The sequence below is a fragment of the Bos javanicus genome, chromosome 16 (assembly GCF_032452875.1).
Source record: "Bos javanicus breed banteng chromosome 16, ARS-OSU_banteng_1.0, whole genome shotgun sequence".
Lineage (NCBI taxonomy): Eukaryota > Metazoa > Chordata > Mammalia > Artiodactyla > Bovidae > Bos > Bos javanicus.
In genome coordinates this window covers 4,983,741-4,997,802 of record NC_083883.1, presented here as the reverse complement: position 1 = coordinate 4,997,802, position 14,062 = coordinate 4,983,741, and the positions used below count along the sequence as shown (strand labels likewise).

At 54.1% G+C, this 14,062-nt stretch overlaps 1 protein-coding gene across 2 annotated transcripts in view; it reads right to left on the bottom strand.

Moving 5' to 3' along the window:
- RASSF5 (Ras association domain family member 5) overlaps positions 1 to 14,062 on the bottom strand; it is a 73,041-nt gene that overhangs the window by 24,096 nt on the left and 34,883 nt on the right. The window contains exon 1 of one of the 2 annotated variants that reach the window (XM_061382056.1): positions 6,568 to 7,022. The exons of the other annotated variant lie outside the window; for it this stretch is intronic. Coding sequence (XP_061238040.1) covers positions 6,568 to 6,687 — 120 coding nt within the window. The 5' untranslated portion in view covers positions 6,688 to 7,022. Of the gene's footprint in view, positions 1 to 6,567; positions 7,023 to 14,062 lie in introns of those variants that run through there. 2 annotated transcript variants of the gene reach the window in all.

Below are 14,062 nucleotides of genomic sequence, written 5' to 3'. Positions count from 1 at the left end.
AACCTGCAGGTTTCTGCCTCTACAGCTCCCTTCTTCCTCCTGGTTCTGAAATTAAATGCCCCTGGCTCCTGGCAAATTGATCTGGTCCTCTTATCCTCAGAGCATATGCCTTGCCAGGACTGGGGTGCTATCTTATGGGTAGACTGAGCCATTCAGAAGAGGAAATGAGGTCCTGAATGAAGACAGGTCTGGGCCCCCCACACAGGGGGAGCCCAGAGCTGAGACGCACACAGGTGTGGGTTACCTGGCGAGCCGGGATCAGTGGAGGGCTGGGAACAGGCTTCAGGCACGAGGGTGACCTGATGGTGCCTCCCTGTGCCACTCATGGCTTGGAACCTGGGTCCAGCGTCCAGCCTGACAGCGTAAACTAAGAGCTGGGATTCAGGGTTGAGAGCCGTGTAAAGTTTTCCTTTCTCCCAAAATAATGTGGGTGAATGGGTGTTACATGTGTGCTGAGCTGTAACTTTAGAGGGAAAAGCGGGCCAAGTCTGGATAAAGTCTAAAGGCATGAAGAGAAAGGCTTGAGTGGGAGTGGAGGAATCTGGAACACAAAGGGGAGGATGTCTGGGGTGAGTCCCAGGTGGTCCTGGAGAAGGAGCTCGTGTCAACCATTCAGGCCCTTTTCCCAACCCCACCCTAGGGAAGTCCTTACAGTTTACAGAACTTAGCAGTCAGGATCTCTCTCTGCCAGTCCCGTGAGAAACTGCTAAGAAGGCTCTGCTCCCATGCAAAGTGGGGAAGGACGCTCGGTTAAAGAAGAAAAGGACAGGCTCACGTGACACTCGTTAAAAGGACCAGATGAGGCGCCCGAATCTGGAGGCTTGATGTGTCTTGGCCACAGCCCCTCAGTTGAGAGCTGGAGTTGAGCTGAGAAGCCAGAACATGGCTTACAGTTCTGTGAGGCTTCCATTCCATCATGAACCAGTCACGATCACCAAGGATTATCCCCTCAACATCTCTGCCAGCATCAGTGCTGAGAGTAACACAGATTGCTCTGAGCAGGGGCCCGGGGCTCTGGGTCCTCGGGGCAGTCTCTACTTCGCTGAGTGACCAGGGAAAGCCTTTTACCTCCTGGGCTTCCAGCCTAGGAATCTGTCATATATGATCATCTTACATTCCAACTGAAGCCATCAATCACCAAATATTTCCTAAACAGCTGGTTCTCAGACTTTCTGTGAGTGTCCCCAAGGGGGAAGTATTTTGAAAAAGCAGATTTGAGGGTCCTACCTTCAAAGATGCAGGAGCCAAGACGTCTAGAGTGGGGCCCTTGACTGTCCATTATCAAAAAGTGATCCAAAGACAGATTTCCGATGTCAGGGGCCAGGGTCAACCCGTGAGCACCACTGAAGGCTTCAGATGCTAAGAGGAGCCAGCGCAGTGCTGAGTAAGGAACAGCACCTTTCCTCCAAAAGTTCCCCGTGTTTCTGGGGGAGGTAGGGTTGCCCACCCCAGGAACCGCACCTCCTTGGTGATAGACGGACAAATACAAAGTCAAAGAGACAGGGCTGCAGCCCTTCACCAAGAGAGTACAGCAGTTTCCTAAGGTAGCTGGGCAGAGGTGGGAGAAGCGATGTGTGGCAGAGACGGCTAAGTGTTCACCACAACCGGCTTCCTCGTCCACCTGGGCTCACAGCTGTATTTCACTTCTCAGCCTCCCTGTGGTTAGGAGTGGCCACGTGACCGAGTTCTGGCCAGTGGCGCAGGGGCGGAGAACACGCACACCACTTCCGGGCCTGACCCACAGAATCTCCCGTGTGTTATCCTGAGCCCCACCTGCCAATGTAACTTTCCTTAAAGAGGGAAATAAACTTCTGTTGTATCTGATGACTGAAAATAACGGGGCTGTTTGTGACCCATCCTGATCACACGGGATGCAAGAGAGATTTCACAGCGATTAACCTCGACCAGCATTCAGCCAGCCCGGTTTCTCTAACCAGCGGCTGGTGCGACATAGCACCTGCAGGGACGCGAGTCCTGATCTTACACGGCTTACCGTCTTCTGGAGAAAAGCAACACTGAGAAGGCCCCGGGCAGCAGCAGGCCACCAGTCCCCCAGGAGGGGACCACAGACTCCAGCCCCAGAGGGAGGCTATCGCGGGCCCTGCCAACACGGAGAGCTGAGTGGTGGGCTGGGCAGGCTTCCGAGAAAGCACATAAAATGGCAGTGATATGGTCCAACAGTGCTGAAGATTTTTATTTTTATTGCTCAAATTTGGAACTAACTTATTTTCAGTGTCCTTTATCTCTCACTTGGCGTGAGAGAAGGTCAGGGGCAGGTACGGAGGTGGGGGCCTAGGTGCTCCTGCTGCGGGCAGAGAGATGGGGATTTCCCTGACTGGTCAGGCTTGCATGAAGTCCCTGGAACCATGGAACCTTGTCCAAGGAGGGGCCACGCGGCCAGGCAAGAGGAGAGGAGGCAAGTGCAAGGATGGAACTGGGAGTGACTTTGTCCTGTGACCTCTGCGACTGCTCCCCTTCCTCTTTGCATCTTCCTTAAATTTTTCAAAAATCAATGGTGTCAATGTAGACCAGGAAGGGCCCGGGGTGGGGAGGCGGGGATGGGAACGCATTCCAGCTGTGCTTAAGTATAATATTTAACCACAGATAGAGCCCAACCTTCTGCATACGACAAAGATACAGCAAGCAGTACCTAGGACAGATGCGAAGAACTCATAAAGTTCTGGGACTGATGACCAGGACCCCTGTTAGTACCAAGTGTAGAATGAACGTTCCTGGGCCACACTGTGCCTTAGGAACGGAGGGCTGGAAGGACCCCGTACCCCTTTCCTAGCCTGAGGCTGTTTGGCTTCTTCCACTGTGTAGAAGGCCCTGAGAGGACAAGGGCTGTTCCTGTCACCCACTGAGCGATGAAGACCCAGAAGAGCTCCTGACAAGGTGTCCAAGAGACCCCACCCAGCCAGACGTCCGGTCTGGTGACAGCCTCATGCCTCCTGGCTTCAGCCTCTCCATCTGGAAACAGATGCTAGACTCGGGTCCTTCCAGCTTGGACATTCTGCAAGCAGGAGGCTTTCTGTGTCCCTGGAGCCTTCACACCAATGGTCTGGGTGGTACCTGGGGTCCTAGAGCCTGCAGAACATGCAGAGAAAACTTGGGGTGTCCGTGTCCCTGCTCAGAGGTCAGAGCCAGAAACTGCCGCCCCCTGCAGGCATCTGGGGAACCGACGGGAGTGGGAGCTGGCCTCCCTTCTAGGGTCAGATCCCAGACAGGAAGACAAGGGCAGCTGGCAGGGTCAGAGATCCCAGGCACCAGGCCCACAAATCACCAAACCCTGCCTTCTGTGGGCCTGAAGCAGAAAAACCTCCGGGCTGGGAGACGAGAGATACAGGTTCCAACCCCAGGGGTCCATCAGGAACTTGCTATGTGGCCTCGAATGACCCCCACCCTGATGCCAATGTCTTGAACCGGGTGACCGTATGGACGCCTTCTGGAGAGCTGCTTGGTCTGCACTTATGAGTACTCGGGTTGGGGTTCCCCCAAGCCACCGGGGGCCCCATTTGGAGACATGATCCAGGGTAAGTGACCTAATCGGGCCCAGAAGCCAAGGGAGAAGTCCCTGTAGGGCACCCGAAACAAAGACTGAAGACTGGAGCTCCATGGCGTCTCAGGGGAGGCCTGGGGCCCCCGGGAGCTGCTGCCTTCTGAACGGAGGGAAACAGCCAAGCTCAGGGCCTGGCCCCACTTCCTCTGCCGCTGCCACTCCACCTTCGGGGCCTCCTGGCTCTGCGTGGCCCCTCTCTCCCCCATGCTCCTGCCCCCCATTGAAAGGGCTGGACAGAGGTCTCAGGAGCTCCCTGGAGGCTGGGCCAGCGAAGGCTCCAGGACAGCGGGAGGCTTCCCCCCGCGGCTCCGCTCCAGCCAGGCACACGACCGACTGGCAGATACAGGTTGCTCTGACAAGGCTATTTATAGATGCCGGCTCGGGCCCTTCCCCAATGGGGCCTCAGTCTCTCGGTGACCGGGAAACACATAAATGCCTTTCCTTGGAGACAGGAAGGAGAAATTCTCCTGGGAGCTCAGACTGGGTAGGGAAAAAAGCAATGATAGGAGTCAGAATGGGGCCAGGATAAGGCCGATCTCTTGGAAACCGTTTCTAGAAGTGGCTCCCAGGCGAAGAGAGATCCGAAGTGTTTTTTAAAGGTGGAAAAGCACGAAAGATAGGAGACTGAGATATGTGGATGAAGCATCCCGGTTCTTACGCCAGCCACATGCACCCCTGCACAGCCGGTGGGGCCACCCAGTGCCTGCTCCCCAATGAGAGGAGGCCCTGCGCCCCCTGCGTCCATGGAGAGGGCTGTACAGATGGCAAGGCTGATGCTGACGAAGATGTCTCCAACAGCAGTTCTGAATCTCAGTTAAGACTCTGCGCACCCTGTAGCTGGGCAGAGCCCAGGGACAAGAGGGGCCATGTCCACCTCTTTCTCTTTGAGGCATTATCCTTACCACCCTGTGTGGGGTTCAGTAAAATCCATTTCTCAGAAGGGATTCCCGCCCTCCGAGGGCTTACAGACTTGGGAAAACAAGGGAGGGGGCTGTGCAGAGACCTCATGCCACGCAATGGGTTCAAGAACCAGACAAAGCTTGAGTTACTGTGCTTGCAAAGAGAGAGGTGACGTGGGTGCAAAGCCGAAGGTGTATTTTCAAGAGTGATCCCTGGAAAGGGTTTTGGGGGAGAATGAGAGAGAAGGCTATTTGGGCCAAAAAACAAGTTGCCTCCCCATGCCAGCATGAAAAAAAAGTAAAAGTGTTCGTCGCTCAGTCACATCCGACTCTTTGTGGCCCCACGGACTGTAGCCCGCCAGGCTCTTCTGTCCAAGGAATTCTCCAGGCAAGAATACTGGAGTGGGTTGCCATTTCCTTCTCCAGAGGGTCTTTCCAACCCAGAGATCAAACCTAGGTCTCCGGCATTGTAGGCAGATTCTTTACCATCTGAGCCACCAGGAAAGCCCCTGCATATTTTATTGTAAAATATCTCTATTTCTCCCAAGAATCACCAGAGACAGATACCTTTTTTGCCATGTGGCTCTGCAGCGCCCCTTCCTCTACCCAATGGCACAAAAAGCCCACCCTCTAGGGCCAAGGGCTTACGCCTGGCTGGTAGCAAGTGCAGCAGCTAAACTTTGTTCTAAAAACAGGAACCATTTCCTACCCGGCAGCAGCAAAACTCTCTAGGGCAATGGTTCTTAACCTCAGTTGCATCTCAGAAGTAACAGGCGAGCTTTTCAAAATCTTGATGCCCAAGCTTCACCCCAGACCAACGAAATCACAGACTCCCATGCTGTGGGACCAAGAACCCATATTTTCTAAAGCTCAGTAGGCAGTTCCAGTGTGTAGCTAAGGCTGAGATCCACTGGCCTAAATAAAGACCCTAGACAGCTGGAGTGCCCTTAAATATGTATATGGGTGGGGGTGAGGGTAGAAGGGGGTATACACGTTGAGGCAGGAACCCCAGGAGAGAGCTGGACACCCTCCCTTAGCAGCCATGTTTTCCACATGAGCCCTCCTTACCCCCTGCCCCAGTTTCTCAAAGGGGCACCCCAGCACAGGCCAGTTCTAGTTGATTCTTTGAACACTAAAATCAAAACTTCTCTGCTGATTCTTGGGCATCCTCTTACAGTGCATTTGTTTGATGGGCAGAACCCAGCAAATGTGGGGCCTACAGGCAAGATGAATTATTAACTACGGAGGCCCCAGAGTCAGGCCTGGGGAAGTTTTTAGCTAATTTGACTCGATGTAGGACTGCTGAATTAATTATGAGCCTGCATACACCTGTAAAATGTAACGGCTCACTTCTGTCTACAAACAGGCCCATTTAGGCAAGGACCTGGCTTGGAGCCCTCTCATCTAAATAACAAAACAAATAAACAAACAGAGCTCTGCCGCCACTGCCATGTAGCAGACACATGGCTGCAACTGGGAGAGTGCGGCCAGGGGACTCAGGTGAGCTGGGTGTCTAGCATACACAGCCGCATTAGGGGACACATGCAAACCCCTCTAGGTTACCCCTAGCTAGCTCAGGAAGTCAAAATGGTAGCAGCACAGTGATCTAGGAGAGAAGTTTTAGTTTGCTTCTAAAAACATCCTGGACTTCTGCAAAGTTGCTGGGCTGTGTTTTAAGATGGTTTCTGGCCATCTGCAATACGGAAGTCTCAACCTAGCAATGTTATCCTTAATGAGGGACAGGGAGCCATCCACTTGCCACCTGGAGCTTCAGAGCTCGGATTTTGGGGAAGGTCACCCTCCCAGGCACAGGTGAGTGCTGTCCCCAAATCCTAGAGAGCCATTTTGAAAAAGGTCCGGGGACAGGAAATGCTAAAAAGAACATTAAAAAAAAGAAAAAGAAAAAAGACCAGTTTTGCCTGTGGTCCCCAAAGGGCTCCAGATCCAACCCAGGGTCCGCTCAGTCAACAAGTTCAAGAGGGCCCTCAGGGCAACTGCCCACCCACTCTGGTAAGACGTTGACAGCCTGTCTGCCAGGAGCCAGGTTTCCCTTCTAGACCACAGAGCTTGCTTCCCCGCAATGAAAGGCTCTTATATCATTACATTTACCTTCGAAGGACGTTTGCTCTGCACATTCCTGAAGAAGGTGGTCTTGGCGGTGAAGAAGCAGTCCTCCAGTTCCTCCTCCAGGCTACAGTACCCACTGCTCATGCTGCTGTCCACCGTCATCTAGCCCGGAGCCCCGGCGGGAGGCAGAGCGCGCATCTGCTGGGGGCTCGGGTGCGGCGCAGGGAGGCGGGGACCCTTCCCCAGGCGGCCGCGGCGCGAGCTTCTAGCCCCGCCGGGGAGCGAGTCCGTTACCCGGCCGGGCGGACCCGGCGCCGGCCGCCTCGCCTTTCCCACCGGGGCCCGAGGGGCTCAGGCGGCGGGGTAACCTGTCCCCCGGAGGCGCTCAGACCCGGACGCCGCGCGGCGCACCTCGCTCTGCAACTCACTGGGCATCTGCGCCTTCGCGCCCTCCGCGCCGGCGCCCCGCTCCACCCCGCGCGGAGGCCTTCTCGGCACGGCCCCCGCCTCCGCGCCGCTCCTGCCCCTCCACTGCCAGAGGGGTTCGGAAGCCACTTCCTCTCGCAAGGTTCCTCCAGGCCCCGGCGGTCGCCACGCCCCTCTGGGTCCTCCCGCCCCAGGCCTGCGCGTCCCCACCCTGCCGCTGGACCACACTGGCAAGTGGACTCGGGGCATCCCTAGAGTCAGAGCAGGGACGCCGGGCGGGAATGCACTGGGACGGACCCGAGGGAGAAAATGCCCTCTCTGCTGTCTCCATCCTCCTGGTCAGAGCTCCTTCTCCTCCCCCAGGACGGCAGGAGCTCGAAGGCCCACACCGTCGCGCCTCCCTTCCCCCGTCCTCTGCCTCCCCCACCCTCTCATTCCCCATTCCCTGGCTGAAGGAGTCAGGCCCCTCGGAGTGGTTAGAGAAGTGACTGCAGAAGAAGAAAATCAATATCTGGTCTGCCTGGAGAAGCAGCAATATTTTAACTCGGAAATGCCAGAAGAAACTGCAGGGCTCCCCCACCTCCAAGCGTATGCAAATCAGATGCAAAGTTACAGCAATCTGCAGAGTAAGCAGGCCCTTCCACCCAGCCCAGGAACTTGCCCCCAGGAAGCCTCAGGTTTCTAAAGGCGCCTGCAGACACCACCCAGTTTATTAGTGCGTTTAATTCCGAGCGGGGAGGGGCGGCGGGTCTGGCAAAGAGGCGTCTTTGCCAGATGTTGTCATCTCATCAAGGACAGCTCAGTTACATTTCTCCATTAGAACGGGATGAAGGGACACCTTCCTCCACTGGGGCTGAATCCTTCAAATCCTTCATCTACAGTAGTTACTCTGTGTGCCTGGTGATGTACATGCAGTCTGTCATTTCCCAACAGCCTCGGGATAGAGATTACTATTCCCTTTTTACGGGTGAGGAAACTGAAGCTCAGAGTCACGTTGGTAGGACCAGTGTGCTGGGACTCAGACCCGGGTCCTTGCAGTCCTAGGGCCTGTGCTCTTGGTGTGATGCCGTCTCTCAGAAGAGATGGGACTGATGTGTGTGCTGCTGCCGTCTCTCAGCAGAGAGGGGCTCGGAGTCTCCGGAACAGCAAACAAGCCTTCAGAGCCGAGCAATGCCAGGAGCACCATGCTCGTGGAGTCTGATGGCCTGAGGACCCTGGAAACGCCCAGAGAGTGGCTGAGAGGGGTTATCAGGACTTTCTCCAAGTGTGTGTCTCCTGTAGTTCCCAAAACCATCCAGTCTTGGGGCACAAGCTGGGTAAGGGGCTAGACTCAGCCCCCAGACTGCAAGCTGCCAGCTCCACTTTAAGCTCTGGCTACTTTTGCGAGGGGCCCTCTTCCTCCCCCGTCTTAGTCAAATCCGTCAGTGCTCAGGATGGTTTCAACTGCAGCCCAATTTGGCTCCATCCTCCCACACAGTCTTTTTTCTAGAAGCCCGCGAGTGCCTGGCAGGCACGAACATGAGCTAGCTGAGAGCCCGCACCGCGGCCCACTGACCTGCCCAGCTCCAGGGATGGTCACGACCAGTAGCTGCCTCCCTGGCCGGGAGATAGCAAATGGAAGTAACCAGGTGGGGAGGGGGGCTGGGCTGAGCTACCGGGTGTTTTCAGGGAAGAACTCAAGTTAGTGGGGTTGAAAGTAGGTTTTGGAGCAATCTTCAAATGAGTATTTCAAAGACTGTTTTGTTGGGCAAGGCTTCCCTCATAACTCAGTTGCCTGCAATGCAGGAGACCCCGATTCGATTCTTGGGTTGGGAAGATCCGCTGGAGAAGGGATATGCTACCCAGTCCAGTATTCTTGGGCTTCCCTGGTGGCTCAGCTGGTAAAGAATCCACTTGCAATGCAGGAGACCTGGGTTGGATCCCTGGGTTGGGAAGATCCCCTGGAGAAGGGAAAGGCCACCCACTCCAGTATTCTGGCCTGGAGAATTCCACGGATGGTATAGTCCCTGCAGTCACAAAGAGTCGGACACAACTGAGCGACTTTCACGTTCACTTTGCTGGGTGGGGGTGGTTTACCCCAGAGACTATGGTCCAGGGAAAGGAAGCTGGTTTTGGCCTCACCAGGACCTCGAAGGCCAATGTCAGGATGATGAATCCTGCAGGGAGGGGCTTTGCATGACCCCTGGGCACCAGCAAGAGCCTGCCTGCTTTGTCTGGCCAGTGAAAGAACACACGTTTCCTTATAAAAGGAACCTTCTTGCTCAGTGGGAATTCAATATTTAAGGGAAAAACAGGCCCCAGATTCTCAGGCCACATTGTGTCCTTGGAGTACACACTGACCTCTGCAGAGTAAGTGCAGCGCTACACATTCACAACGTACAATCTTAAAATACAGCGGACAACAGGCCAAAGTAGCCCAGGAGTCGGTGTGAGTCTCTGCTTGTGAGCGGCACACGAGATGCCAGATCCACTTAGGAAAAGGCCTGAGTGACACTGTGTTCTTTTAGGGTGCGGCTCCCTGCCAGTTCAAATATTATGAAAAGTGACATCTGAATAGGGCTTTTCAAAGTCCCTTCACCTCATCACTTGGGTTGCTCTGCAACCCTGATAGCAGGTTTTACTCCCATTTCACAGATGAGGAAACTGAGAGAAGGAATATGTTCCATCATAGCTCATGAGATATTTTCAAAGCCTAGTTTGTATCTGTCTGTCCACCCTACTCCACCTGTCAATGAGTCCAGGCTTGGAAGGAAGCCAAGCAAAGCAGAGATGGTGCTGGCGAGGACCCTGGGACTCTTCTGAAGCCAGCAAAGATCACATGTGATACAAGTTGGCCAGCCTCCAGGAGGAAGAATCCAGACTGAAGCTCCATAGTCCCAAAGGGAGGAAGACCGGATTCCTTTCAGCGTCCAGTGACCCTGTCTATACCTCTTCCCCATGAATAATCAACAGTGGTGATAACGTGGCCAGGGGGAGGGGAGAAGGCAGCAGGAAGAGCTTAGGCAACAGCACTTCATGCTTCTGGAAGTGAATGCGCGAAGGGTAGGAACTGGCTGTTCTTGTCCCTGGTCCCAGGAAGAGGAGTCTGGACCTGAAGCTGCAGCATCCAGAGCCCCAGAGCAATGATGGCATCGCTGTTGGGGGGGTGGGAGTGGGGTAGATTCAGAAAGCCCCACTGAAGTGGTGGATGGGTGACTTCCCTGTCTCAGAGCGTCAGATGATGAAATACATCATTTGAAACTTTCTTCCTCTCTCAAATGCCATCCTGACACGTGGCCAGATCCCTTGTCAAATCCACCCTGTGGGTCTGTGTTCCAGGAAAGCTGTGGTACAGAAATGGAAGCCAGGGGGCTGATATTCCAGGCCCAGCTCCAGCTCTAGCTTGCTGGGGGAGCTTCAGCAACTTTGGACCTCAGATGTCCTCATCCAGGATCCATGGAGGGGTCCAGAGATCAGGTTTGGGGCCTCATGAGCGACAAACACATTCAGAGGCCGAAAACCAGGTGAGGTGCCAACCCACCCCCGAAACCACTGGAGTGATCATTAGCTGCCTTGTGTGGACGCTGTCTTCCTAGTGACTTTATGTGCTTCATTTCATTTAATCCCTACAGCAAACGGGGGAGGCGGCTTCAATATCTCTACTTTACAGAGTGGAAGAGGAGGTTCTGGCAGGTCAAGTAACCTGCACACAGTCAGACATGCTAGTTCCGGTGGAGCCAAATCAGCCCAGCTGGTCTGACTCCAGACCCAGACCCGTGAATGCACACACACAGAGCATGCAGGACCTATCCCCGACCGCTCTCAAACAGTCACCCTGCCTGACACTGGAGTCTGTCCCAGACAAGTCAGGAGCTGCTTTCTCAGTCTGCCTATGACCCTGTCTTCCCTTTGGCTCACTGGGGTTTTCCACAGTTCACTGACTGTTTCTTCCACTCGCTCCGCCTTCACATTGTCCCTGGGAGCTGAGTCTAGGCCAATGGCATCAACCACACTTGACTTGTCTCATGATGCCCTCTCCCCCAGGTCCTCCAGATGAATGCTTCACCAGGTACCCAGCCCTCCCCACTACGGCCTCACTCTTAACAGGTCCAAACGGAGCTGATTATTCGGGGCCTCAACCTCCCTCTGCTCCCCCTCCTTTAGAATTTCCTATCTTGATGGATGCCATTAACACAGATTATTGCAAAGCCTTCCAATAATGTTCTTCGTTCCCATCCTGACTCCTCCGAATTCCCCACTGTCTTGTTGCCAAAGTTACCCGTCTAGACCGAGATCTGATCAGGGTTATTTCATCAAAAAATCTTCCCATTCAGATGTCAACTAATAATTATTGCGTAAGTACTGAGGATCAAGACTTAGTATCAAGCTTATTCATTTATTCAACAAATAATTACGGAGCACTTTCTACGTGGCAGGCACTAGACTGGGTGTTCTGAAGAACACATAGTCCCTGCTTTCTCCTAACAGCTAGTCTGAACAACATGAAATAAGATGTCACATTGGAGCTACCGAGCTCTCATATACTTCATTCTTTTTTTTTTCTTCCATATACTTCATTCTTGCACTTAATCCCCCAGACATGGGACAATGGACCGGTTCAGAGTTGGGAAGGAGTACATCAAGGCTGTATATTGTCACAACCCTGTAAGAACATATTTTACAGATGAGTAAAATGAGACTCAGGATGGCTGATTTGCCCCAAACCAAAGAGCAAATAAATAGTGGGATCAGATTTCAAACCCAGAGCCTCCGTGTCTGACGATTTTCCACCATAGCTGTCCTGCCGCCAGTGACGCCTCAGTGCCTACAACAATATCCTCAACTCCACAGCAGGTCTTTCAAGGCCCTTCATAGCACGTGCCCAGCCTACAGGCCGTGCCCACCTCCAGCCACACTCAGGCAGCCCTCCTTACAAGCACACACGCTCGCCTCACGTCACCGGCAGCCGCCCTCCCCGCTCGTGGCCTTGCTCTCGGTCTCCTCTGCCATCAGAGTCCTCTTGTGTCTCCGCCCCACCTTCCCAGCGCCTCTCGGAAGCAGCCTTTCTCAGATGCCCTCTCTGGGGTGAACCTTACTGCCACCCCGTGTCCTGAGAGCAGCATCTGACAGCATTAGACTGTGAGCGCACCACTGAGATCAGCTTCCCCCTATGACTTCCTGTTGTGAGAGGTATGCAGCTGAACACCGTGGAGGCTGACTCACAGCAGAGGCAGTTTTCCGGGGCTCCTAGCCCTCTCCACGCTTTGCTTCCTGGGCTGTCAGGCTGCCAGCTTTGCTAGGGCCCTGACACACACACCGAAGGCAGTTAGATCAGCCCAGACTAAGACGCAGAGGCCCTGGAGGGCTGTTGCTGGGTCTGAGGCAGGCCTGGGGAGTTGGCCTTCTAGCTGCCCTCCTTTAGGGGAACTAGAGAATCCTAAAAGATGTTTCTGACCAACAATCCCATCCCTCACGTGATCTCTTCAATCCTTCAGGAGCCAGGGCAATGTGGTCACGGATGTGAGATGTGTGAACAACTCTTGCACTGCTGCATGTAGAGAGAGAGAGGCTTGTTGCCTCCTTAGGGCCTCAGGACGAGCTGGCTCAGCCAGAGGTCATCTCAGGCACAGACTGGTTCTAGGCTGGGAGGAGTGGGTGGGGCTGTGAGGGGCACAGAGATACATCTCCAGCGCTTAAGCATTTCTAGAGAAGCAAGGGCTGGAGCTCTGGCTCTGCTTGGCGCCAGGATATCAAGAGCCTCCTGGTTGGGAAGCCATTCCCACTGTCTGATCAGAACTGAGCTCCCCTGGGCCGTCAGACAGGCCTTGGGGCGGCTCCTGTTAGAGGCAGCTGCTGAGTGGAGTGGGATCACTGACAACTTCGGCCAGCACTTCTGGTTTCTAGAGCGTGGAGGGAAATCTGTGGTGGGGGGTGGCTGGGGACTGGCCCTTTCCTTTGGCAGCTGTGGATGGGCTGGCAACAAATGAGATAGAAGTGTAAAATGTATTCGATTGATCCAAAAGAAGGAAGAAAAGGAAACAAAGAACAAATAGGGCGAATAGAAAACAAACAGCAAGATGATAGACTTCAAATCTAATTATATCAATAACCACATTAAATGCAAATGAACTAAATAACTCAAAGAGCAGAGATGATCCAATTGGATTAAGAAAAACAAGATCCGACTACTTGCTTTCTGTAAGACATGACCTTTACATATAAAGACACAAATAGCCTAAAATAAAAGGATGGATAAAGAAATAACATGCTAATGGTAATCAAAAGAACGCCGCAGTGGCTATATCAACATCAGACAAAGTCGATTTCAGAACAAAGAATATTGCCAAAGATAAAGAAGTTTATTTCATAATGAAAAAGGTCAATTAATCCAGAGACTGTAATAATGTTAAGTGTTTACGTACTGAATGATGGAGCTTCAAAGTACAAGATAGAATTGGAAGGAGAAGTGGCCAAATCTACAATTAGAGTTGGAGATTTCAACACCCCTTTCTCAATAATTGATAAAAGAAGCAGACAGAGCACATGGTGTGCCTCAACAAATGTTAGCTAACGTGGGTATCACAATTCAGCCTGATAAACCTTTAGAGCGTTTCACAGGAGACCCAGGGCCAGAATCCCTGGAGAGGCGCGCACGCATCTATCGGGAGTGCTCCTAAGGAAGCCCCAGCCTCTGCAGAGGCAGTCCCGGTCCCCGCGGGTCTTCCCTTCCGGCTCCGGGGCTCCCCCGTGTGGCGGCTCTGGGTTCGGCGTGTGGCGCGGCGCTGGGGGCTGGGGCATCCTCCTGAAGGGTTCGGAGAAGCGAGCCCTCGGCAGGGGCAGGGCAGGGCAACGGAGGTGCGGCCGCGGAGACAGGACAGGGCCGGGAGGCAGGAAACCCGGCTCTCCAGACCAGCTGGGTCACCGCTCCGTGCCTGCGGGGGCCGCGGGAGGCGATTGCAGCGGGCGTCCTGCGAGGGGAGGACCGCGGGGGGCTGCCAGGGGCGGCGGGGCGGGGGACACGCGGAGAAAGTCTGGGCGGCCCGACCGGGAGGGCTGAAAGGCCAGCCGGCCAGCCCCCGTCCCTTGGTGAAGGCGGACACGGTCTCGAGTCCTTTTATCAACAGAGCAGAGC